Source organism: Oryzias latipes, chromosome 5, assembly GCF_002234675.1.
Source record: "Oryzias latipes chromosome 5, ASM223467v1".
NCBI classification, from domain to species: Eukaryota; Metazoa; Chordata; class Actinopteri; order Beloniformes; family Adrianichthyidae; genus Oryzias; species Oryzias latipes.
In genome coordinates this window covers 6214221-6241470 of record NC_019863.2, presented here as the reverse complement: position 1 = coordinate 6241470, position 27250 = coordinate 6214221, and the positions used below count along the sequence as shown (strand labels likewise).

Below are 27250 nucleotides of genomic sequence, written 5' to 3'. Positions count from 1 at the left end.
TGGGAAGAGGAGTCCTGACATCTTCAGGGTGGGGGTGGGAGCGGGGGAGGGGGGTGGAATCATCACAAACAGCGGCGGCGCGCCGGTTAGTGGAAACGAGCCGGGTCTGCGCGCGGCCAGCGGCTCTCAGCGCGCTGCCGGAACGCTGTCCGCCGCTCCGGTTCCACAAATGCTCGCCGCGCGCGCCGCCAGCCTTCTCGGTCTGCTCTGAGGAAGTTCAGCGCATCCTCCTCTCTCTTCCTCTGACTGAGCTGCACCCCGAGAACCCAGAGAGCAGAACTGTGCCGTTTCTCAGTCAGCAAGCTTGGCAAACAGCGTGTCGCTGCCGGCAGAGCCCGGCGGAGAGCCGCGGAGTCTTACCGTGACAAACCACCGGCGGAAGAATGATCAGCCCGGAGTTTGAGTCCGCATCGTCGGGGTTGCTGGCAAAGCCGGAGCGGGCTGCTGTTAGGACGGAATCATCCGACTGTCAGTGACGATGACGCGGAGCGGGAGAGGAAGAGAGGAGGCGGAAGGGGGCGCTGCCCCTCCCATCACCAGCAGAGAGATGGATGGATGCAGGAATCCAACCTTCAGTCCGACTGCAGGAATCCAACCTTCAGTCTGACTGCAGGAATCCAACCTTCAGTCTGACCCCTGTCGTTGTTTGAGTAGACATACTGGAAAATGTCACTAAGGATCTTCATTTTTAGAACATAAACCTGGATCACCTAGATAAGGCGAACAAGTAGGATCATTTAATTTATTCATCTCTCAACAGAAACAAATATTAACTTTTTTATTGTCAATGTTCAAACATAAAAAAACACATTCATGCCAAGAGATTGCACTGGAGATAACAGTAACATACCTTCTAAATAATAAAAAAAAAAACATAATTAAAAAAATGTAATAAAAAAGCATTAAATTACAGATCCACATATTCAAAACTATTAGGAGACGACAGAGAATTATATAGATTCAATATAGTTTTAGATTTCAGTTACTAAAAGTTTGAAGAATGTTTTTTGATGAAAATTTGCATTTGTGAATATGAAATGTGGTTAATATTATCAATAGATTAATTATTCAAGATTAATTTTTGTGAGAGCTGTTGACACTGTAAAAATTAAACCATCTTTATGTTAAATATCAAAGTTTTCATAATTGTTTTGTGGAGCAAAGAGGGAAAATTCCTGCCACAAGGTGGAGTTAAAACAACATTTCCCAAACAGGTGAGAAGTCGCTTCATGGTCCAGTTTGCAGAAGGAGCAGCTTCTATGTGGAGGTGCTGTTTTGCTGAGAAGCATCTGTTTGAAGCAAACATCCCGGGGTTTGTTGGTGATGAAACATTTGGAAAACAAGGTCCAAACTTTTGTCCATTCAATGTCTGGAGCAGATTTTCTCCTGTAGGGGGTCACATAAGGCACAGTTGAAAAAGGGAGCTAACCTTTTTGTTCCTTGATGAAAGGCTAAAACCTATTTAGCTCAAACAGAACGAGGGAACATGAAGGTGAAGAAGATGAACTTCCTTTAAACAACATCACGACTCTTTGAGGAGTTGCATCCATAACAATTGCAAACTTTTGAGGAGGGACTGGAATGTGGAAGGTTTCTAAGAATTCACAATAAGACTTTAAAATCCCTTCTGAGTTGAACAATTGTTTAACACATGTTATATTGTTATCAAACCAGTTAAGGATAAAGATTTTGTTTTGAATGGGATGTTACAGCTATTCCATATGCAGAAGCTGTGAGGAGTAAATAAGAGACCAGGCTTGGAGCATTTGTTTGAGATAATTAAATCATTTAATGGGCAATTTTTGAACCTTATAGATAAATTAGAGAAGAAAAGAGAGGATAAATCATTTGGAATAAAGTTCCATTGCTAGTCTGGGTTCATAAAAATCTTTTTCATACAGTTGATTTTAAAAGTATAATTTAGGTGGTGAAGTCTAAAAAGTAAAGTAAAAAGTTTTTTTAATCTTTACTATAATGAGTTTTTTCCCCCAAACAAACTTGTAAAGCATTGGATTAATTATTTAACATGCAGAGTCATCAACATTCACAGCAGGAGCCGCATATGTAAGTCTGGAAATCGTGCCTCCATTAATAAAGTTCTTCCTCTTACAGGTATATCTTTTGTAAATTTTAAATTGGAAAAAAATGGGAAAATGTGGGATTCAGGAATCCATTTTATTTAAAGCGCCTTTCAAGAAACCCAAGGACACTTTACAAAACAAAGCTTAAAAATAGACATTAAAAGCACAATAAAAATAATAGATAAAATTAAAAGTGAATCAGGATGGGAAGGCAGAAATGAACAGATGGGTTTTGAGTTTAGATCTGTAAGTAGGAAGAGAGTCTATGTTACGGAGATAAGGAGGGAGGGAATTCCAGAGTTTGGGAGCCGAGCAGCTGAAGGCTTCCCATGGTGACGAGTCGGGCAGGAGGGACAGAGAGCTGAACAGAGGAGGACCGAAGAGAACGAGAGGGGGTTTTAATATGGATGAGGTCGGAGAGATTTGGAGGAGGCAGGTTATGGAGGGCCTTAAAGGTGAACAGGAGGAGTTTGAAGTGGATCCTGGAGGTTATGGGGAGCCAGTGCAGCTGGTGGAGAACCGGGGTGATGTGACTGAAGGAGGGGGTTCTGGAGATGATGCGGGCAGCTGAGTTCTGGACCAATTGGAGCTTATTGAGGGTTTTTTGGGGGAGACCAAAGAGGAGAGAATTACAATAATCTAAACGGGAAGTGACCAGACTGTGAACCAGGATAGAAGCAGAGGGGACAGTGAGGGAGGGGCATAGACGATTAATGTTACGTAGATGGAAATGGGCTGACCGAGTAATGTTGTTAATGTGGGACTGAAAAGATAGTGAGCCATCTAGGATGACACCCAGACTCTTCACCTGAGGGGAGGGGGAGACAGAAGATGAATCAATGGAAAGAGTAAGACTTGAGGCTTTGGGGAGGGTGGATTTGGAACCGACGAGAAGTAGCTCAGTTTTATCACTGTTGAGTTTGAGAAGGTTTGAGGTGAACCAGTTTTTGATTTCAGATAGACAGGAGTGGAGGGAGGAGGGTGGAAGAGAGGAATCAGGTTTGCTTGATACATAGAGCTGGGTGTCATCTGCAAAACAGTGAAAATTAACTTTAAAATAATTAATTAAATTAAAGATAGCACAAGGGTAACAGCAAACCAGCTATCTTTTAGACCCAATCCCTACATCGCTGTTAAAAATATGTTTTAACTTCTCAGTGTTTGTGAAACCTGGCTTTTATTTTTGACTCTAAGATGAATGTTTTTCCACTAATCAAAAATATGACAAAAACAGGATTTTATCCTCTTAAAAATATTGCCAGACTCTGCCCATTTCACTCTCTTGCCAGCACAGAGTGTGCTATTATTTCCAGTAGATTATATTATTGTAATGCCCTCCTCTCTGGTCTTCCCAGAAGAAGGATATCAAACCGTCAACTGCTGCTGAATTCAGCCACATGAGTGCTGATGAGGCCCAGGGGGCGGGAACGATTTTAAAATCGCTTTCTATGGTCTTGGGCCTTTATATTTATCTGATATGATTTGATTTTTTTTTTTTTTTTTTAACTTGTCCTGTCCAACAGCTAGGCAAACAGATGAGAGCTGAGGGCCTCTTGTGTTGGACATATTTTATTTTAACAAGAGGGGTTATTCATCTTCAGACAAACCAAAGGTATGTCTGAATAAACCCCTTTTGTAATTGAGGCCAAACTTTATTAATTTCAATCATGTTTGAAAATCTTTGGTGTTGGACCGGACGGAAAAGGAAAGAGGGGAAGAAGAGAGAGGGACGTTAGAGAGAGGGGGGGGTAGGAGGGTGATAATAGGAGGGGAAGGGGGGTAAGACCATGAAGCAGCATAGAGCAGGCAGGTTTACTGGTTGTTTATCGTTACGGTACGGTTCAAATGTAGTACAAAAAGGGCGGGGCCTGTTCACACACACTCAAATATTATCAACACACCTGCTAGCCGCAAAAATGTCCACATGTCAACATGCACACAAAACAGATAGTGTTCACGAACGCATACCTATGCCTTTAAACCAACTAGTGTGAAATCTTTCATTCAATCATGCAAACTATTAGTGCAAAGGTGAGCTAACACCTGTGCTCAGGTGAGTGTTTATGTTCTTCTAAAATGGATGGTGGAATGTGAAAAGAAGGAGGAGGAGCGCCCAGCCACCCCCACACCCATACCCCCGCCGCAGCAGCAGCGGCAGCCGGAGCCCCCCCAACGCCACACGGGAACAGGCAGGGAACAACCGCCCCCCGGGCGACCAAGACCGCCACCCAGGCCAGGGCCAGCAGGACCGCCGCGAGGCCCCCAGAGCCAGAGAGCAGGGAGGCGCAGAGGGAAAGAGAGCGCCGCCCCAGCCCAGCCAGGAAAGCAGCCCCCCGCCGCGCCGGAAGAGCCCAACGCAGGGCCCCACCGGAGAGGGACGCCCACAGCCCCAGACGAGCACCCCACCACCACCCAGGAGTTCCGGGCATCCCCCCGCCCCGACCCCAGGTACGAGCCAGGACCCCCCAAGGGAGACCCGCTCCGCACTCCAGGCAGCCACCCACCCGGCCCACGGTTGGTCCAGGTAGGAGCAAGGCAGGGGCCCGCCGCCCCCGCCCAGGAGGGGGGAACCCCGGGGAAAAAAGGGCGGCCCACAAGGGATGTTATAAATATGGCCCGACCAGGCTCGGCCATGTTGGAAGTTTGGCGGGGCCCAGCGTCCAGGGGCAAGGACCAGGACCCACCCCCCAGGGACACGAACACCCCCGGCTCAGGTGTAATATGAACCCCCCCACCGTGCGGAGAGAGCACCGCCGGGCCCAGGGAGCCGGCACCCAAGGGACACGGCCGCCATCGCCAAGAGGCCCGCACCCCCCACCAGGGAAGGGGTAGGGGACAGATGGACCCAGGTCCCACCTTCCTTGTAAAATGTGTGTGCGTGTATGGGTGTTTGAGAGGGTGTTTGTGTGCATGTGTGTGTGTTTATGTTTGAATGTATATATTGAAGGGGGAGGGGTGTGTGTACTAAGGGGGGTGCAGTTAAAATTGGCGAGTAGGGCACTAAGGGGACATCTCCTGATTACTCACAGTGATGTCCCCTCACCCTCCACACCAAGGGGCCCTAAATGTCTAAGGTGCGGTTAAAATTGGCGGGTAGGGTGCCAGGAGGACATCTGCTGCTTGCTTGCAGTGATGTCCAAGCACCCCCCCTACCAAGGACCCTACATGTCTAAGGTGCAAATAAAACCGAAAGAGGGGGGGCCCACTCCATACGGCAACCATAGGAGGGGGGCCACTCCCAAGTAGCCCCCCCCCCAAGGCGCATCGCAGGCTAGACCCCCCACCCCCTCACCCTAATATGAGGTTATATAAGGAAGGGGGTAAGTTGGGGACAGCTGGTAGACTGTCCCCCGGTGGTCAAACAGCCGTCCCCCAGCCCACCCCCAGCAAAGGGGCCAGGGCCACCCAGCCCAGGGGCCCACCCCCGGAGGCGCCGACACCCCAGGCCCGGCACCACCCACCCCACACAGAGAGAGAGGAGCCAGAAAGCGTCGCCCCCCCCCGGAGCAAGCCCAGGCCCCCACCCCCAGACGCCGGCCCTAGAAGAGCTCTGGTCAGGCCTCGACGGGACCGAGGAGGCCAACCGGCCGAGGCAACCACTGATTGCCTCAGCGGAGACCCTGACCCGCTAGCCCCCCCCGACCCGTACTAATAATGGGCCCCCCCTCCCCCCCAGAACGCCCCCCCACAGGACAGGGCCGACAAGCCCCCCACCCCACCCCACCCCAGACCCCGCAGCCGAAGCGGGTGACACCCAGAGCGACCGGGGGCCCCGAGAGGGTTGTCCCGTCCCGTCCCAGAGCCAGGGAAGGGCTGATCCCAGCCCCAGGTGCAGATGGGCAGCCCATCCGGCGCCGCTGGGCCCCCCCCACCCGAGCAGGGCCCCCCGCCAACCCCCCCCAGCACAGGCAAAGGGACCACCCCCCCAAGCCAAGCCAGACCACCACCCCTGCCCCCACCACGCACCCCCACACCCAAGCCCAGAGGACCACGCAGCGCCCCAGCCCGCCCCACCCAGGCACCGGACCCGACCCCCCGACCAACGGAGCCCCCCACCGCCCCCGCCAGGCACCGGAAGCCCCGACCCCCACCCCAAACCACGGCAGAAGGGCAAGGAGCAGCGACGACCAAACCCTCCACCCCCTAAGTCATGGAGTCAACCACAGGAGACCAGAGAGACTGAATTCTTTCAAAGTTACTTGAGCTTTGGGCTGACATTTTTTCCAAGCTGATATGATCAAACAGCAGATTTCTGTGTTGACTTATGTTTATATTTTTCTTGTTTTTCCAATTTATTAAAATAGTTTTTTTGGCAATACAAAGAGTTATGAAAATGATAGATGCTAATCCTTCTTCTATATCGATGGCACTCATGTCACCAAGCACACAAAGTGACGGTGAGGCAGTGATTGAAACCTTAAGCCAGACTGATAAATCGGCACATACCTGCTGCCAGAGAGCCTGGACAGGCGTGCAGAACCACAGTGCGTGCATGTAGCTGTCGGGTAGATTATTATCACAGTGCTCGCAAATGTCTGAGTTACTGAGACCCATCTTGAACATCCTCTGTCCAGTGTAGTAAATTCTGTGAAGAGTTTTGAGATGGATTAGCTGCAGATTTGGACTTTTTGTCAGTTTAAAGGTGTTTAGACAAAGTTCTGACCAGAAGCTTTCATCTGATATGATTTTAAAGGATGAGCCCTCTCTGACACAGTCCTTTTGGTTATCCCAAAAGTAAGAACTAAAACATATGGCCTCATTTAGTTTTTATGGACCTCGCTTGTGGATCAGCGTCTCAGAGAGCTTCAGGGCCAAAGAGACTGTTCATGTTTTTTAAGGAAGGCTCAAACCCTACCTTTTTAATCTAGCTTTTAGTTTAAATATAGGAATTAATTTTATATTTTTATTATCTCTTTAAATAATTAATATCTCTTTTTACTATTTGGATTTTTTTTTATTGTCATTCACATTTACTGATCTATAACTGTCTATTAAGGTGTATTTACTGTATTTTTATCTGTTTTTATTTCTTTTACATTTTATTTGTAACTCCAGTGTTATCTTCAGAGGGATTCTCCACATCATTGACTGACCTTTGTCACTGAACGGGGTCGCTGCAGTGGGATCTTCCAGGTCTGGCTCTTATGCTTAGATCTGGGGGGGTCCTGTGGTAGCGTTTTCTGTGAACTCCCCTAATGTGGATCCAGGACATCTTTAGGCAAAACTTCCACCAGTGTGACTCAGAGAGAAATACCTGCTACTGATCAGTGTAGGGGAAGTTTTCCAGATTCCTTTGTCTACTCAAGATAATCAAGTGTAAATTAAATATCTGTACAAACAAACAAGTAAACAAGAATGAATGTCAAATCTATTCACATTTTAGTTTCTTAAGTCCACTGTTGTTTTTCCACATCCAAATGATCCAGAGGGAACATTATTAGAACATTCTAGACACTTTATGGTCACATGACTTTGCTAAATTCAAAGTGTTTCCACACATTTGACTGGAATGATGGACTGATCAGTTTTGCTGACATCACATGTGTGTGTTGTCTGCTGTGATGTCACTTTAAACCTTATAGTCAAATTAACTTACTGTGACTCAATCCAAATGGTATCTTCCAATATCGATTATTTATTTTTATACAAATTTTTATTGAGCTAGGTCCATCAACAACTTGCCCCTGACTGACTGATTAGGTTGGATCATGAGAATAGAAATCGGTTTGTCGATTATTCGTCATAACTCGTTTTAAAGTAATCTTTCTTAGTGCTGCCACTTTTACCTCCACACCCGGGTGAAATGAGGCAGGGGTGCTCAGTATGTCGATGTGGCGGCAGAGCGCGGGCCATCAGAGACAAATATATTTATCTAAATATATATATTTTTAAATCTCACCATGTAATACGTCACTCGATTGACATGCATAACGATCAAAGGAACATCCTCTGAGACATACCTCACTGTGCTTATCTACTTTTTTCTTTCTTTCTTCTTTCTCTCGGCAGACGACCACTCTGGCCCACAGGGCCGTTTATTGAGGCACCAGCTGGCCCGCGTGCGGCCTTGGTCAGATGCGGCACCTGCTGCCGGGTTTGCGGTTCCCGCCTGACGGATCCGAGCCCACGTGGGAAGCAGCGTCGTCCAGAGCGAGGCACGTGCTTCTCCAGCGCCGTCCACAGAGCGGTGGCTGCTGTTCGGTCAGCAGAGGTTACGCCCTTTAGATGTGTTATGCTCCCCAGTAGAGCATGAAACACAATTGTCACTGCTTTCATAATAAAAAGCCTGATCTGTTTAAATTCTATATTACTATAAAAATACTATTAATACTCGTGACAACCTCACAAAGATTTGTGTACTCTGTCATTTTTGAGCTATTAATACATAAACAGTATTTTTGACTGAAGATATAGTAGAAATAGTCAACTTTGAAGTTACACCACATCTAAATGATTCTTTCAAAGACTATTTTTATTTGAGTCTAATTTGTGAAATATTTTCAGACAAAATGCAGAGGAAGAAAATCTGTCTTCCATTTTAGCTTGAAGCTAACGTGTTTGCAAACGTTTTCAGGGACATTCACATGTTTTGAGCGCCGGTTTATTACGCCACTAACTTTGTTTCATCTTCTCTTGTTCCGCTTCACTAATTAGCGGCACAGACAACCTTTCAGACTAGCTTTGCACCTGAAACCCATCACACACCACCTGTCCACCCCTGCTTCAGCTCATCTCCAGTCTTGATGCAGGTTCTGGTTTTAAATAAAAATTAGGAGGAACCCTTTACACACCAAAGTTCTGAGCAGTCAACTTCTTTTGTCTCCATTTACCGCTAAGTTGTTTTTATAGGACACAGATTTTTCTTTCCCAATTATTTTTATTTGCGTCGTCTTTTACTGTCTTTTTCATCTTGATGTGAAACATCTGAAATGGTTTGATCCCATCAAAGTGCTGACATGTGATGACAGAAATTAAAACGAGTAGTTCAAGTGTGGATGGACTGACAGATTAAAAACTGAAGTTTGAAATGTCCACAATAAAAAAGAAAAATTGAAACAGTACGACTCGAAAATATTTTTTTAAAACGTCTCCACAAGGTAGTTTACATCTTTATCCATAGAAATTCATTCTAGTCCATGCAACAACAGAGAAAACACTCTGGCACCATAAAAAGCAAAGTGAAGTGTGGAATGAGCGATCTGATAAAAACACCGGCGGAGTGGTTAGGACGGCCGGGACTCTGTCTACTGGCCCAGGAGCCTTTGAACTATAAATAAAAAGTTGGTAGAGTCCAGAGAGGAGAGACTCGATCAGCCGGCATCAGCTTACAGTCCAGCTGCTCTGCAGAAAGTCTCCATGTCACTGGAGGTGTCGGCACAGGTCAGGTGACACCAGGATACAAACACATAAAGTATGAAGCATAGAAACCATCAGGCTAGGCATTAGTGTTCTCAGTTCCACCTGAAGCAGAAAGGGCGGCGTGCTGCCTGTCGGGGCGACGACCTTTCTGCTTTTTTTAATTGAATGCGTCCCGGCGTGACTGTCGGAGGGGAACCTCGACAGAGGAGTCAAAACACGCCCCCCAGCAAACCATGGAAGGACTTGTAGTGTGGGACTGAGCCGGCACCAGACTCAATTAGTGTCGCTGACGATCACAATGACCATGTGCTCCTCGTCCAGATTACCCACAGTCCTCCGGGCAGCCTGCAGGAACTGCTGTGAGAACTCACCGGGGGGGAAGGCGTACAGCATCCCACCCGTGCCCCCCTCTTTGGTGGCAGGCAGACCAACCACCCCCGCCGCCTCTTTGTTGCGCAGGTATGTCACCAGGTGCCGGAGCAGACGTATCTGCAGTCCCGGCTCAGGGGCGGGGGCCTGGCGGTCGATGGCGCCCTGCAGAGCCAGCAGGATGGCAAAGCCGTCAGGGCGGCCGAGCTTGATGCGGCGCGACACCTCGTCCAGCCGGGTCTGGTCCATGCGCAGGCGCTGGGCAATTTTCAACTGGCTTGGCTGGTTCCGGTTCTGCAGATTCAGGCTGTCCTTCAAAACGCCGCTCAGGAAGGAGGCCCCTCCCTCCAGCATGTACAGCTCCGTGGGGAAGCTGCTGTTCTTCAAGGCAAAGAAGCCCTGCCACACCTTGGTGAGGGAGCCCTGGGCGTACTCCGACAGCGAGCTCAGGGTGGACGAGGTGTCCGTGTGGGCAGCGGGGGGGCTGGCGGCGGCCACGTCGCTGTTTCGATGGTGGTTGTTGACGCTCGCGGACCTCTTGCTGTGGTGACGGCTGGATGGGGGCTCTTCCTCTGTGGCATTTGCGTGTCGCCCCCCTCCACCACTGTCAGGGGAGTGGTCTCTTGGCTCAGTGGTGGAGTCCGGGGCTCGAACCCGTGCTCGGTCTGGGCTTGCATCAGGGGAGGCGGTGCCTCCCGGAACTCGAACCCTCGACCTTCCCTTTTCTTTCTCCTTTTCCTCCGACTGCTTGTCGACAGACAGACTTCTGCTTCTCCTGCGGCTCCTCCTCTCCTCCCTCTCCTTCAGCCAGCGTTCCCTGCTCCTGCTGCGGCTCCTCGCCCCTCGGCCAGCTCTTCCAAACGCCTCCACTCCTCCCACCCTCCTGTCCAGGCTTCGGGTGGGGCTGCTGGGAAACTCTCTCTCCAGCAGGACCCTCTCTCTCAAAGAGAGGAGGCTGTGGGAGGGCGGTGAGGAGCGCTCCCTGGTTCCTCTCAGCTCGCGCTCCAGGCTGCGATGGCGACTGTAGGCCTCTCCAAGGAGGTCATAATGCGTGGGGGGAGGCACAGGAAGCTGGTAACCAGGGGGAAATGGGCGGGAGGGGCTCTCCTCCACTTTAGCAAAGTCCACCCTGAGGCGGCGCTCTGGCCCGCCCAGAGGAAAGCCCCTCATCTGGGTACAGGCGGCCTGGGCTGCATCCAAACTTTCATACTGGATGTAAGCAAAGCTGTCGCCCTTCACATAGTCAATGTTCCTAATGCTTCCAAAGCGGTCAAATTCCCGCGCCAGAGCGGTCAGCGAGTTTCCTGGTCCCAGACCGCCCACCCACAGTCGGGTGGTGGGGTTGGCTTTGCCGTATCCGATTTTAATTGGGTTTCCACCAATAAGACGGCCCTGCATGGCCACTTTGGCCCTGTGGGCCATGTCAAGGTTCTGAAACTTTACAAAGGCATAAGCCCCGCCCTGGCCGCGTGCTGGCCGTTTGATGACCACGTCCTCAATGATGCCGTATTTATCAAACCCTCTCCTGAGTTCAGCCTCCGTCACATTCCCGTCCAGGTTTCCGATGAACAGGTTGCTGGTGGCCCTCTGGTCATCCTCGGGCTTCAGGTCCTCCACTACAGGCATGGGGGGGAACGCGTAGGGCCGCCCCCTCTCATCCAGCATACCATAATAGTCCAGCAGCCTTTCCCGGTCTCTGCTCAGACCCAGGCTCTCCAGCGCAAAGTGTCTGGCCCGGAGGTCCCGCATGCTGCTCACGCCGGTCCCGGGTGGGGACAAGGAGCGCTGTCTGTACGGATAGGGGGCGTGTAAAGGTAGATAGCTGACGTCCGGGGGGGTGACGCTCCGCCTCCTAACGTACATGGGCTCTATTTTGAGCTGTCTATCACCCAGAGCCAGCCGGGAGGACTTGGCGTGCCGGGCCTCCTTGGCGTCCTCCGGCTGTCTGAAATTGACGTAGGCGATGCGGCCGAGCTCCGGCGTGTGCGACAGCTTCACGCTCACGTCCCCGAACTTTTTGAATTCGTGGAACAGCGCGTCCTCGACGTCCTCGTCCGACACCTGCGAGCCCAGGTTGCTGATGAGCAGCGTTTTGTACTCCAGCGTGCCGGGTCTCGCGGCGGGGAGCTCCGCGGCCCGCAGCGGCGGCCGGCCCAGGAGGCTGAGCTCGTGTCGGTGGTGGAGCTCCAGCGCGGCCGCGCGCTCCTCCCGAAGGCGCGGCTTCTCCCGCTCCCTGCTGCGGCTCCGCCGGTGGTAGCTCCGGCTCTCCGCCAGCAGCAGAGCCAGCGGCGGCGGCGGCGGCAGCTCCTCTCTGCGGGCGCTCTCCCGTTCTCTCTCTCGAATCCGCTTGGCTAGGGCCCTGGATGGGCTGCCGTCTCTCACGGCCTGCCGCTTCATTTTCCAATAATGATGGAGAGTTTCAACTTTTTTTCCGAGCCTGCAGCGGAGATCCGGCGCTGCTGCGGATTCCGGGAGCGTTAGCTCGGAGACGGCGGCGGCGCAGGCTGCTTCGGTTAGGGGGCGCTTCCAGAGCGGGCTCCGAGTGGTCACACATTTACGGGGAAAAGAGGAGAAGCCTTTAAAAACATGTCAGCATCACAAGAGCTGCACCAGCGCCGCCATCTTGGACAATAGGAATGTGCGCGTTCCCAAAGGAGGGCGGAGCCTGTAGTGACGCAAGCACGTTGCACGTTTTGATTTGAAAACTCCTGCATACCAAATTGTCCTTGTTTATTAGGTTTATCCATTTTTCAAAGGAAATCAAAATAACACAGCAAGCAGATGATACTGCATTATTCTTAATAGACAGAAACCACATTGACCTTGATACAAGTATAATTAATTATTTTTCAAACGCTTCTGGATTACGTCAATAGAGATTACGTCTTAGTTTAGTTAAATGTCAAATATTATTAAAAAGTTAACCCTCGTGCTAACCTATGACCCCACCCTTGCATTGACGTGTTCTTCCTACCATGACAAAGGTGGATAAAGGTGGAAAGATTTCATGTAATCCATGGACACCAGTGAAGATCACAAATCATTGAAGAAAAAAGGTTCAGAGCACTGTCTAGTGGGTCTAGATGACCCAACTCCCAATGTTAAAGTGCCTAGGATAGCACAAAGGTTAAAATGGTTAAAGAAAAACATGGTATCCCTGTTAAAAATGTAGTTACATATTTAGGCACCAGTATAACAATGGACAGAAAATCTAGACAAACACAAAACTTCTCCTTGAGAATTAGAAAAAATGCAAGATGTCATGAATATGTGGCTTCAAATAGATCTATCTATTTTTGGCGGGATCCTCTTGGCTAAAGCGAAAGGTATCTCAAGAGAAATTTCTCCTAATCTATCCTTATCTTTACTTCTGTTCAACTTCCAAAGAAATAAACAACCTCTTAGTTAACTTTGTATGGAAAAATAGACGTCACTATCTTCAGAAAGAACTATTTTATGCCCCCTCATGCAAAGGAGGTTATGAACTCCTACATTTCTCAGATTTGAATTATACATTTAATGGTTACTGGATTCAAAAAGGCCTTTAAGACTCAAAATCAATTTGGTACTTTATCCCATTTAATATTTTATAATAAAATCGGGGGTCTTCAATTTCTTTTTAAATGTAAATATCAGAAAGACTCCTGTCAATCTTTAAAATTTGTATCTGCAAGTTTTGTCGTGCCTGGACGTTATGCTATGCACATTATTTCTCACCAAACAAAAGTATAACTTGGAACAATGATGATATAACCATCAAAAATTTGATCTTTTTGATGAGAATGGCAGCCATCGATTATGACAGGTTCTTCAATAAAATGTGTTTTCCAGTAACAAGCAAAGAATTCAAGAGTGTAATGAAAGCTCTTGTCTCAGGAGTAATTCAACTACTGACTTCTAACCTTAAATATCACGAGGAATCTGAAATACACCCTCCTTTAACACTTAATGGTATTGATATTTTCAATCAAAAAATTGCAACAACAAACACATAATACTTTTAGCGAAAAAAGAAGCATAACACCTAAAGGAGAAATTTATTGGAACCATATTTTAAATTATATCAATTGGAAAAAAAGCATGGTTACTGCCAGATACATTTTGAATAAACAATAAAGTTAAAGAAATACATAAAAGAATTTCAAATAACATTTACCCCACAAATATGTTCATTTCTAAATTCTAAAGATAGATAGAAAATAACTGTAGTTTTACTTAAATCAGTTCATCACCTTTTCTACTGTTGTACATCCTTTCACTTCTGGATCCGTTTAGAACAATTTAAAGAAACAAAGTAAACTAATACATTTCAAACAAATTCTACACATTTTAACTTTGGTGATAAAATGGTAGAAAACGTTATTAATTTGTTGCTTCTCCTACCTAAATTTTTCATACAAAAGGGCAAAGTAAGAGAAAAAAAACTCCCAAATTTACTGGATTTAGGATAAGAGATTTGTCAAATTTCTTAAAAATATTAATACATCCAAGGCAATTTTTTGTAAACATAATTTTTTTACCTATACATATATATTTAATGTTTTAATTTCGTACTTGCAAATTTTCCTTTTTGTTAACTATTTCCTCATTAATCTTTTATATTCTGTATTTCTTTTTTTGAAAGATAATATTGGTTATTGCTATCTGATGGTCTGCTTGGTGATGTGATGATGTGTACTTTAATACAGTAAAAAAAATACGTACATAAAAAAAGAGTAGTCTACATGTGGGGAGCATTGAAAAAACAAAACAAAAGCTGCCTTTTTTTTTGTTGGCAAAGAGGGAAAACAGATCAATAGAGGACACTGCATCTTATGGGGTCCAGATGACCCCACCCTTACATTGACGTGTTCTCCCTACCATGACAAAGGTGGAAAGATTTCATGTAATCCATGGACACCAGTGAAGATCACAAATCATTGAAGAAAAAAGGTTCAGCGCACTGTCTAGTGGGTCTACATGACCCAACTCCCAATGTTAAAGTGCCTAGGATAGCACAAGGCTAGGATAAATAGTGCCTAGAATAGTTAAGGAGGAATTAAAAGGACAATCTGCGCCTGCTGAAACTGTCCAATAGTGGATGTTTTTCATGTACTGTGGTCATATGACGTTTAATTCTGGTTTTCGACTATTTTAACACTCTTGTCATTGTTGTTTTTATATTAGATGTACTTTTAATTAGCTCCCATTTAATTGGTTATGATTTCTTGTTTTCAATGACAATGACAGCAAATTATTAAATGTTTGAAAGTTTCACTGACCAGAGTACTGTTTAAGTTGGGTTTTACCAACGATGGCAAATAAAAACCTATGTACCTAGACCAAACCCTCACCAGGAAAACTTTTGGGACCGTAGTCTAAGGGAGGAATTCTTTTTATTCATTTTCAAAGGACAATTAATAGTTTTCTGACAAACCACTTTCCCTCTGATCATCGGAATTGTTGATTTACACCTTTTCTCTTAGTATTTGACAGAGAATGTCCCTTAATCCCAGGTGAACACCATGTGGTCCTTCAGGTACACTTGTTGCTGGGAGGTCATGTGGATCTTCTAGTTTGTGCATTTAGTGCTAGACCAGTAATCTCCTTTCAGAGTAGTAGGTTGATCATTTTGACTGGTATCATTATAGTCCAGTTTTTCATATTTTAATGAAAAAGTAGAACAGCTGTACAAATGACTTGAATGCATGTTCAGCGACCATTTGTTGTGTCGTTTTACACTTCAGTTTCCAAACCCAAGTTATTCATTTGACGGAGTTCAGGTCAGGTGAACAGAGCGGTGGCAGCTGCTCGTTCCCATTCCCACAAGGCTGTGCGATCGATACAGACGTGTTCTCCTGCTCCTCAGGAATCATTGGCCCCTGAAGACTGACTGGTTGGGTTCATGTAGTGGAGAGAGTTGCTCTCTGGACTGAACAGAAACTCTTAAAGCTTCATGAATATTTTACCTATGCGTTAGAGACTGAGTTGGCTTCAAAGGTACAGGTGAGGAGCAAACACAGATTTGAAGAAGAATGCAGCGTTCATCCATTCTGCACTCCAGAATCCCTTTTCAGCTCTTTGCATTGCTGTTTCTTTCCACGGCGACTCTCCTCGCCACATGACGGCGGTGTTACCAGCAGCTGCTCAACAGAGGCCGGGCTTCCAGCTTCCGAAGCTTCCTCCTGGTAGCAAAAGGAAGTCTTCCAGATCTTCACCTCCCAGACGTGCAGGTGAGAATCACCCAAAGCAGGACGTGATTATGTGGACGACAAGTTCCACTTGTTTACTAAAGGAAACATCCGGCAGGATCAGGTTTCACCAGCAGTTCAATAAACCATCTACCAGATTCAGTTTGTTTTTTTAATCCAATTGGAGAGTCTCCTGGTAAAAGTTTGCCTTCATAAAGGCCTCTGAGCTTCTGAATACACAGCAAAGACTACACACATCACAAAAACGAGGAAGAGAGACAACAAAATAGAGACAAAGCGTCAGGTAAGTCCAGAGTCCACCCACAGAGAGCCGCATGTTTTCACGGAAGAGAAGCTGATCTTTGTGCAGCCTCCGGTTTTCAAACCAGACTTACAGTCTCTCAGCTCGAGCTCTGTGTCCTAATGGGACCGCTGCTCTGGGCGACCTTCATACTGATGCAACATATCAAACACTCTGCGCTCTGCCTGGTGGGACGACTTGTCCATGGTTACAGATCTGTCCGTGCGTTGGCCGCTGCTGGAGCGTACTGGGGCATAAGCTCAGTGATTTTGCGAATAAAGTCCGATTTTTCAGCACATCCTTTGCAGGACTCGCCCCACTCCTCAAGGATCTTCTTCAGATCTTTCACTTTGAGCTTTTTCAGATCCACCGTGCTCAGATCCAGCTGTTTATCTGCAGGAAGAGCACAAATGTTAGACGTTCATCAACTGCACAACAGCCGAACTAGGCTGCGAATCTTTAGAGCCAACAGCTGACCATCAGGACCATCTTTGATTTTAACAGAGATCAGTTCAAAAGGGCAGCCATCAACAGGATGGTCAACATGGAGCTGTTTGCTTCTTTCACTTCAGCGCGGTTTAACAGAGACCACAGTTTGGATCAGGCTGAAGACGCCTCTTACCGTATTTCAGTTCACAGATCTGGCTGTCTTTCTTCTTGAGCTTCTCACAGATTTTCTCCACTGGAGCATGGTAGCTGAGAGGTTTGGACACTTCGTTGATTATCTTGGTAGCTGCATCACTCGTTGCACCAATGTAGTAACACTGTGCAGAAACAGAACAAGCGGACTGGTTTTAAACCTGCAGGTCGGTTTACAACAAAAATGCAACCAAACGACTCCTAAACTTAGATGTCTGAAGGTTGGAACACTGGACCGTTTGGCTCCATCTCAAGTAAAAGATGAGCGGTCCTCCTCTCGTTCTTTGTCATGCATGTCATCCTCTGCTCAGATTTTTCCTCAGAATTTCCACTGACAGATGTGCCGTTAACCCTTGTGCTATCTTAGATGACCCCACCCTTACATTGAAGTGTTCTCCCTACCATGACAAAGGTGGATAAAGGTGGAAAGATTTCATGTAATCCATGGACACCAGTGAAGATCACAAATCATTGAAGAAAAAAGGTTCAGAGCACTGTCTAGTGGGTCTAGATGACCCAACTCCCAATGATAAAGTGCCTAGGATAGCACAAGGCTTGAAGTAGAGCCCTGCGCGGGACTATTTTCTTCATCCCGCTCCCGCCCGCGCCCGCTGAATTTTTGATCGATCCCGCCCGCTCCCGCAACGTATGCGTTACACTCCCGCCCGCTCCTGCAATATGTATGTCCACTCCCGCCCGCACCCGCAAAACTCGGAGAATTTAGTCCCGCACAGTAATAGAGATGCATTGATTTTGTATCGTCCCCCGTCCCGCAGGAAAAAAACATGTTTTTTATTGATATTATTAAAGAGATTCATGTCCTCCTCCAGCCTCATCTTTTGATGCTTTCCTCCTGTGTAATGTGCAACTTAAATATTAAATATATTTTCACAAATCCTGTTCGGTTAAAAGTGTCCGTGTGTGCGCGCGCAGACAGACGGCCTGAAGCGCGCTCTTAGTAAGAGGCGGGGCAGGGCGCACCCCCAACATCAGGTTACATGACAGAGGCCATTGGGCGTCTCTACCTGGTGCCTTCACGGAGCTTCAGTACATAAGAATCAAACAGCCGCTCAGCCTAACGTAGTCCGCTAATATATATTCATGAGATATTCATGCCAGCACTGATCCCGCGGGGTTTATTTTTTGCCGCCCGCTCCCGCCCGCAGCACAATCCAAACCGCCCAATCCCGCGAGATTTGGGTTGGGTCCCGCGGGACCCGGCGGGACCCGATCCCAATGCAGCCCTCTAGCTTGAAGCACCGTTGTTGAGAATGAAAGCAGCCTAAACTGTACAGGACACCTGCTTGTTCACAGGAACCTGCAATCCAACCAGTCAGGTCGCTTTGTCATTGGTTTAGAGATTAAGGAGAAGCCGTAAGAAAAATCAATAAAGTGTCCCTGTTTCACTGCACAGCGACACTACATTTCATCTCAAATGTGTTCCTGCTTTTTATTTTAATCCAACAACTGTATGATGGCAAATTTATTATCGCGATATCAAACGGTCCAATACGCATATCCCAAAAGCCGGCAAAAATTTAAAAAAATGGTTACCTTTGATGTGCTAAAACAATCTTATGGCAGCTTGAAGTATTGAATGAATCAAATCAATCCATTTATGCATTTGACCAACGGATGGAGCCCTTTGATGTTAGATACTCGCCTCCTATGTAGACGAGGGTCATTTGGAGAGTAATTTAAGTTATGTTGACTCTTATTTAAATTATCCTGTAGCAGTGAAATGGAAATGATTATGATATTTAGTCATTTTGCCATTGGTCCTTGTATCACAAGTTATATAGTCATCGCAGTATTGATCACTAATATCACAAATCAATAGTTTTCTTCATATTGTGCAGCCCTAATGACGGACTCCATTGTGATAGTCTAAATGTATGTTTATACCACAAACATTTACATATTAATTTATTTGTTTAATAACAATATTTCCTCCGGAACCACGATGATCATGGATGTATCGCTGGTATCCATTTTTTCTCCCCTTGATGGTGCAGTGAAGCAACCGACGCAACTTAGAGCATCACTCAAGAGTCAAAAAATTGAATGGAACGCTTCAGTGCTTTAAGGGGCTTCATTTTCCCATCACTAGTTAACAGAAATTCCAGCATGCCATTAAAACACGGGTACTGATGCAGAGTCCATCACAGCTTCTCCTTACTCACAAAGCGGTTTTCTTTTCCTTTGGCTTCATTGCAGCTTTTGGTGAGCGCCTTTTCGATGTCTGCACTCTTGAAGCTGGAGTCGCTGTCCTTCAGTGACTGATAAAACTTATCCAGGAAGGAGACGCACACTGCAACAAGCACAGATATCACATATCACATTATAAAGTGCTGGTTTGTTCAAATCCCTAAACTTATTTTACTCCGAACAGCTTAAAAAAACTATTTATGAGGGTACAGCTCCCCCCCAGTGGATCGAAATACCACTTTAGGCTGTTTTTGTGAGGCATTATCATAATAAACTAAAAGCTTAAAGTGGATTTGGCATGATATAATAGACCCTTTAAAAACATCCACAAATTCCACTAAAATACAGGGGAGACATTTTTTTTCCCCCTGCTTTGAAGTTGGAAAAAAGTTATTCCAAAACTTAAGTGGATTTTCTTCACCACTGATGGGTTCAACAGGCCTTGCGTTCACTCACTTTCCCCTTGTGGTTCACATCACCCACGGAGCTCTGGGTCCTGAAGGGTCGTGATGGAGGTTCGCATATTTGGGTTTAATGGCTTCTCCATTTGACTAGACGACGTTGTTCGTGTCATTCAAACAAAAGATGGCGGCTCCTATAAACTTTAAAACGTTTCTTCACGCGCTGTAGTGAGTGAGCCGAGAGCCAGGATCCCTCCGTCAGGTTTCTAAGTTTAGCTGCGGCGGACAGCGACTCTTACCTTCACATTCTCCTTCTTTCAAGGCTTCAGCTGGACCTGGACACAAAGCGAGCGCGAGCGCCACCGAGAAGCCCGCCAAGCGCAGCATTTTGAGTCAAAGTGGAGACAGGAATCCCTGTTCGAACTGCTGAACAGAGAGGCTCCGGACTCGTCAGTCTGCCGGTTCGCACGCGAAGCGTCAGCACACCAGCTTCCTGGCTCCCACGTCGCACGTCAACGCCGCGCGACTGGCCACCGAAGTCAGCTCCTCCCCCAGCCATCCACGTTCTCAATTCTGATTGGACAAGACCTGGTCGTTCCGGGTACAACGTCCAGTTGGCGGCGTCTCATTGGTCCACAGAATACGAAGTGGTTTTGCAGACTAATTTGAGTAGAAATCTCACAGGGAAATAAAAATGGTCTCAAAAATTGAATTGAATTGAATTGAAATGGTTTATTTCAAGCAATTAGTTAGAAATAATACACAACAGCAATATAATCATCAGTTATACGTTCATACAGTAACTAATCAAACTTAGGATAATTAGACATATTAATAAATATTGCTTGAAAGGGAGTGGAAACAATCGTATAATCGTATATCGGAAACAATCCGATTGTAAAATAGTGTGCAGTAAACAATAAAAAACAAACAAACAGAAAGATCGGAGCCTTTTACATATCTTCAAAAGAAATTCATTCATGTTGTCATGACAACAATTCACACTTAAAAAAACAAATTTAAGGCCATGTTCGACAGCAAACATGGCCTTAAATTCACGTGACATACACACGAGTTTATATTTTATTTAGGAAATAATTAAACCATGACACAATTATCTGAACACATTAAAAGACTTATATCATGCAAAATACATAGTTTGAGCTTTAAATGTGTTATAATGTTCCTTCCTTAAAAGAAACAACCCCAAAGCTATTTATCTATTTGTGCATTTCTGAGTATTCTTCTAAAAACCTGCTCTCTGAGCACCAGCCCCTCCCAAATCCACGAAAACAATTGGGTTCTCACACTGTGACATCACAAAGTGTGGAACAGCCCCTTCCAGGAAGAGTCTGCACTGCCAGCTCCGCCTCCAGGCAAACAGACACACGCACTTCCTCAGTGGAGCTAGTGGAGATCGGCTAGATGCTTTCCTTGAATGTGCATAATATGACCATCTATCTCTGCAAAAGTTGAATGTTGTTTATTTTCGTGGGCGACACGCAGACATGCTGCCGAGGCCGGCTCCAGGATGACGAAATGAAATGGGCGGCACCCACAAGGAGAGAAAGGCGGAGCCTCAGAGATCGAGTCATTTTACTTCCAGGTAGGAAACTACCTATTTTTATTTTTTAGTGGAACTATTATTCCATTAAAATTGTTCTTTCAATGTGAAAAAGGTAATAATTTATCATGTATATGGATATAGTTTACTGTGAAAGGATTAAGAAAAGCATGATATAGGCCCTTTTAGGGTTAGGCAGCTAGTATTTAATTTGTTTCAAGTTTGATTTATACATTTACTCATTTTCTAGCTTGTCCTGTCCAACAGCTGAGCAGCAGATAAGAGCTGAAGGTCACTTGTGTTTACTGTTATTTTACTGTTACAATAGGGAGGTGATGGATTTTTTGACAAACAGATAGTATATTTGTATAAACCCCATTTGTTTGATAGGCTAAGCTTTATTTATAATAATTATATTTAAATGCATTTCTTGTTAGACTGGATGGAAAAGGAAAGGAGAGGGAGAGAAAGAGAGTGGGGTGTTAGAGATGGGGGATAGGAGGTTAAGATGGGGGAGATGGGGTGTCAGTTGATGATACAGAGTCATGACAGAACAGGGACAAGTCCTAGACAGACTTAGGAGTCGGGTTGGCCTCTCAGGAACTGTTCTTAACTGGTTTCATTCCTATCTCACAGATCGACATTTTTATCTTAAGATGGATACATGTTCCTCAAGAATCCATGGAATAAGCTGTAGAGTTTCCCAAGGGTCGATTTAAGGTCCAATACTTTTTTCATTTATATACTGTATGTTGCCTCTTGGGGATTTCATCAGGAAACATGGCGTTGACTTTCACAGCTATGCTGATGATACACACCTTTACATCCCCTAATGACCTTGAACATATAAACACTCTTTTAAATTGTATTTAAGATATAAAGTTGTGAATGGTAGAAAACTTCTTACAGCTCAACCAGGACAAAACTGAAGTTTTGATCATTAGTCCTGAGGACAAGAGAGAGATGATTTTACCCAAACTCAGGAATTTTAAACCTTCTCAATGGGTGAGAAACCTGGGCGTACATTTTGACACTGAGCTGAATTTTATTCCACATATTAATTGTTATTAAGGATGGATTTTATCATCTTCAAAACATCGCCAGACTCCACCCATTCCTCTCTCTTGCCAGCACAGAGGTGCTGATGCATGCTTTTATCTTCAGTCGTTTAAATTGTTATAATGCCCTGCTCTCTCGTTTACACAAAAAGTCTTTTTCAAACCTGCAACTATTGCAGAACTCAGCGGCACGAGTTCTGACGAGGACCAGGGGGCGGGAAGACATACACCCATTTTAAAATCACTGCATTGGCTCCCTGTACTTTTTTAGGATTATTTTAAATTTCTCTTAATGGTTTTTAATGTTTTTATGATCTTGGACCTTCTTATTTAACCAATCTGCTTTTAAGATATAAACACCCTTAGGTCCTCTGGTGCTGGCCTCTCAGTTGTTCCTAAGGTGAGGACCAAAACGCACTGTGAGTCTTCGTTCCATCATCACGGCCCTCACCTGCGGAACATCCTGCCTGACAACCTCAGGGCTGCAGAGACGACAGAAGTTTTTGAGAAGAGGCTCAAGACCCACCTTTTTAATTTCACTTTCACATGACTTTTTTAATTGCTTAATTCTTTAAACCTACATCATCTATTTATTAATTTATCTATTTTCCCTACTTAATTTTTTTTTACTTTTATAAGGACCATTATTATTATTATTATTATGAATCACCCATTTTTTAAAATTATAATTACTATTACTACTTATTACTATTATTACTGCTTATTATTATCAAAGTAATTTTCTGTTTTATTTTGGTAAAACTACACTTATGTATACTGATACTTATAAAATTTGTTTTTGATAAAAATATGATGTTCTCAGAAGGAAAGCAGCTGTTATCAGATTCTGCTGGGAGGGCACTTGGTGCAGTGATGAATAAGATGAAGATCTATCCTGAGTTGAGTTTTGACACGTTTAGTAAATTGTGTGATGCCATGGTGGGATCTGTCTTATTTTATTCTGCAGGAGTCTGGGGTTATGAAGACACTCCTGAGTGTGATAAGGTTCAATACAGGGCAATGAGATATTTTATGGGTGTACACAGGTTCACCACTAAAGCCGCCATAGAGGGGGACATGGGGTGGGAACCTTGTGTGATCAAACAAAGAGCAGAAGTTCTCAGATTATGGAACCGGCTGGTGACTTTACCTGCAGAGAGACTTGCACACAAAATATTTGATTGGGATAGAGCTCATATTTATCCCTGGGGTAAAGATGTATTTAACATTCTGTCCTCTGTGAACCTACTGTAGCCTGGCGAATTCAAGCCTGCACAGGACACAAAACTGTCTTTGGGTTCTTTATTCCAAAACAAAAATGTAACTCAGGATTTCAGATTTAAAAAAAATGGTAATCAGGAAGATAAAAAACAAAAACAAAATGTGGATCTATTATGCCATCTAGATGCTTCTTTTAGCCAGTCACTTTCCGATCTTCCAAAATCACGAAAGAAAACAAGTGTAAACAAAACAAAAAGAGAGAAAAAGATCAAATTTAAGAAAAAGAGTACACAAGAATAACTACAGCAGGTGCTCTGTGGCCCGAACTGTAACAGGAATGACGGCAAAGTTGATCACCAGTCACAACATTGGCTTCGTCGAGCACTGCTGTAAAACACACGTAAAATGCAGCGACAATTGTACAAATCAAATTACTAATTTCATCAAATTTCTTAAAACAGAATACTTTTACAACAATTACAGTAAACACAACTTCTTTTTTTACCTTTTTATGTTTGTTTACCCTCTTAACGACTCTTCACGCCAGGTTTCAACCGCCTTGAATCCGCATATCAAAACAACAGTCAAACAACTGTCAAATAACGGTCCCCAGAACACACCACCTCCTCACCGAACTGTTCACCGAAAACCCAGGAAGCGCCCTCTAGTGGCACAACCCTGTACCTACACCTTCTCCACCTGGCTACATTCTCCCCTGCTTTCCAGGCACCGCCCTCGGTGACCTAATTTACACACTTTCCTTCATTCATTGCTTCTCTGAAGAATGCTGTACCCACATTGATCAACAGCTGTGACAATACATCAGGACTTAAAGAAATAGCATTACAGGTTGATCTGGGGAGATGATGTGGATTTGAATGTAATCCCGCGGTTGCTCTCTGACTCCGGCGAGGGGCTGGAACCGGCACCTCGCTCTCAGCATCTCTTCCAGACATGCGGTTTGTCACAATGTCCTTTAGTTCTGAACCTGGGAGAGGTGTTCCACCACCAACCGTTCCACCAGTGCTCCAGGACTCCAAGACCTGGCAATCAGGAACACCATCAGTGTCTGTGTTCAGTTCTTGGTCCAAATGTGGATAAGTTGTTTCCTCCAACAGTACATAATCTGGGTCTGACTCCAGATTCTCTTTACGAACTTCCACAGGAGCAGCTATAGTAGAAGTGGAAGTGTCCTTTTTCAATTTCCTTGGTGCTGGAACTGGGCCTGGACAGGGTCTTAGGTTTACTCAATGGACCCTTTTGATGGGACCACCCTCCAATGGCTCCACAGTGTGTGTGCTGTCTTGCACATCCAGGACCCGGTAATTCACTGAACTCCAGGCATCCTGAATTTTGTTTCTACCCTGGGGCCACTGACGGAGATAAACTAATTGACCTATTTCCACAGGAGGACAGTAAACTTTGCTCTTCTCCAGTTCAAGCCGTTCTGCAGCTTTTTGTTCAGAATACTGCCTAGTTCTGTTATGGGCCTCATGCAGACGTTCCTGATGAACCACCAACCAGTCATGTTTTCTATCTACCACCTGATCTTGATTTAACAACGCATCTACAGGGAGGTGTGGATGTACCCCATACAGGAGATAGTACGGTGAGTACCCCGTGGTGGCGTGTGGAGTTACATTGTAGGCATAAATCAACTCTGGCAAATACTCAGGCCACCTACGTTTTTTCTCTGGTGGGAGCGTGCGCAGGAGGTCATGCAGAGTCCTATTAAAACGCTCACACTGGGCATTACCCTGGGGATGATGGGGTGTGGTGCGCGTTTTCTTAACTCCATACAATTTACACAGTTCCTGAATGACCTCACTCTCAAAGTTCCTTCCCTGATCGGAATGTAACCTCTCAGGTACCCCATACTTCATAAACCACTCTCTGAGCAAGACCTTCGCAGTGGTATCAGCTTTTTGATCTCGTGTTGGAAACGCCTGTGTAAATTTGGTGAAAACATCAGTTACAACTAACACATTCTCTCGACCATCGGAAGCTGGCTCCAACAACGTAAAATCCACTGCAACTACCTCAAGAGGGCGTGTAGCAAGAAAATGTTTCACAGGGGTACGTATGTGAGGTTGTGGCAGTTTGGTGAGTATACATCTTTCACACTGTTTCACCCACCGCTCGACATCTTCATACATCCCAACCCAGAAACACCTCTGTTTCAAAAGGTTCTGCGTGCGCTCTATTCCTTGATGACCCATCTGATTATGCACACTTTCAAGTACTGAATCTTTCAAACATTCGGGCAAAAGAAGTTGTTGACACTCAAGTTTGTGATCATCCTCAATAACACGATATAACAATCCATCTACATCTATAATTCTTGACCACTGTCTGAGCAGGGAGATGACGGGTTTAGCCAAACTCCTCCTTTGCTGATAAGTGGGTTTTGTCTTCTGATCCCAAAACTGACAAAAGGACTTAATGGTTGGGTCTGTTTGTTGAAACTGCCTCAACTCCTCTTTTGAGTAACCTGGCAGAGTTGGCGTGTTACCTTGAAGATCTTTGTTCTCAACAACCTGCTCAGCAGCTGTAGCCCGCATCTCTCTAACCTGACAGCATTTGATACCTTCACACACCAAATCTGGGTCAAGAGATGTGCCTCTCTGAATCATGTTGCAAATGGATATACATCCATCAAACTCCTCGTCACCATTTGTTTCCGGCTCCCCTGCTAACGGCTGCCTAGACAGTGCATCTGCTGCTGCGTTACATCTCCCAGGGCGATAACGAACGTCAAAGTCAAACGGGGCCAACTGTGCCATCCAGCGCTGTTCAACAGCGCCCAACCTTGCTGAGTCGAGATGACACAGGGGGTTATTGTCTGTCATCACAGTAAATTTGGCCCCCAAAAGATAACCTCTGAACTTTTCAGATACAGCCCACTTTAAAGCGAGAAGCTCAAGCTTCATGCTGCTGTAATTCCGATCATTCTTCTCTGCACCTCTCAGTCTCCTACTGGCATATGCTATAACACGCTTCTCCCCATCTTGAATCTGATAGAGGACTGCACCTAGTCCAAAACTGCTGGCGTCTGTCTCCAAGATAAATGGGAGGGAAAAGTTAGCATACCCAAGTAGAGGGGCACTGGTCAGTCTCTCTTTAAGCTCCTCAAAGGAATCTTGACATTCTGCAGTCCAAACACTTTTAAACAGATTTTTCGACCTAGACACGTTACTCTGATTCAGGCAGGTATTGACCGCATCATGTAAGGGACCTGCCAGTTGCGAAAAACCCTGCAAAAACCGGCGGTAGTAACTGCAAAAGCCCAAAAATGATCTCAACTCTTTAACGGAAGCTGGAACTGGCCATTGCTTAACCACCGCCACCTTATCTGGATCTGTGCCTATTCCATCAGCGGAAATCTGGTGGCCCAGAAACCACACGTTTGATTGGAGGAAATTACATTTTTCCACCTTCACCTTTAATCCTGTTTCCCTGAGCCTCTGAAACACGGTCTGTAACCGAGTCAAATGCCCATCGAACGTTGGTGAGTAGACCAAAATGTCATCCAAGTACACAAGCATGATCTGGAACACTAATTCACTCATAGTAGCCTGCATGAGTCGTTGAAAAGTTGCTGGCCCATTGCAGACTCCAAAAGGCAGTCTAGTGTACTCAAATAGCCCAAAAGGTGTTATAAAGGCTGTTTTGTGCCTGTCATTCTCATGTACTGCAACCTGATGATAGCCACTAGCGAGATCGATGGTTGAGAAAAATTTTGCCCCGTGCAAAGCATCAAAGCACTCATCGATCCGAGGCAATGGAAAGGCATCGCGTCGGGTTTTGGCATTGAGGCGTCTGTAATCCACACACAGTCTCAAGCTGTTGTCTGCTTTTCGCACTGGTACAATCGGGGAC

General features: G+C 45.7%; 3 protein-coding genes across 4 annotated transcripts in view; all 3 read right to left on the bottom strand.

The window, feature by feature from the left end:
• Positions 1-2603, bottom strand: part of LOC101172970 (poly(rC)-binding protein 4-like) — an 87388-nt gene extending 84785 nt beyond the window's left edge. The window contains exon 1 of the mRNA XM_023954805.1: positions 361-2603. The gene's annotated coding sequence lies outside the window, so the exon portion shown is untranslated. The remainder of the gene's footprint in view (positions 1-360) is intronic.
• Positions 2604-8944: 6341 nt separating this feature from the next.
• Positions 8945-12765, bottom strand: rbm15b (RNA binding motif protein 15B). Its single transcript, XM_020703094.2, has one exon. The coding sequence runs from the start codon at positions 12204-12206 to the stop codon at positions 9714-9716; it is 2493 nt and encodes an 830-aa protein (XP_020558753.2). The 5' UTR covers positions 12207-12765; the 3' UTR covers positions 8945-9713.
• A 2402-nt stretch (positions 12766-15167) lies between these two features.
• On the bottom strand, positions 15168-20051 carry manf (mesencephalic astrocyte derived neurotrophic factor). 2 transcript variants are annotated; one of them, XM_004068597.4, is made up of 4 exons: positions 19828-20051; positions 19103-19230; positions 16903-17044; positions 15168-16673 (listed from the first exon to the last, which is right to left on the bottom strand). In XM_004068597.4, exons 1-4 carry the CDS (start codon positions 19913-19915, stop codon positions 16489-16491), a joined length of 543 nt encoding a protein of 180 aa, XP_004068645.1. In that variant the 5' UTR covers positions 19916-20051; the 3' UTR covers positions 15168-16488. The 2 variants fall into 2 exon arrangements, with proteins under 2 accessions (XP_004068645.1, XP_011473057.1); XM_011474755.3 differs by lacking the exon at positions 19828-20051 and adding an exon at positions 19584-19606.
• Positions 20052-27250: the final 7199 nt, after the last annotated feature.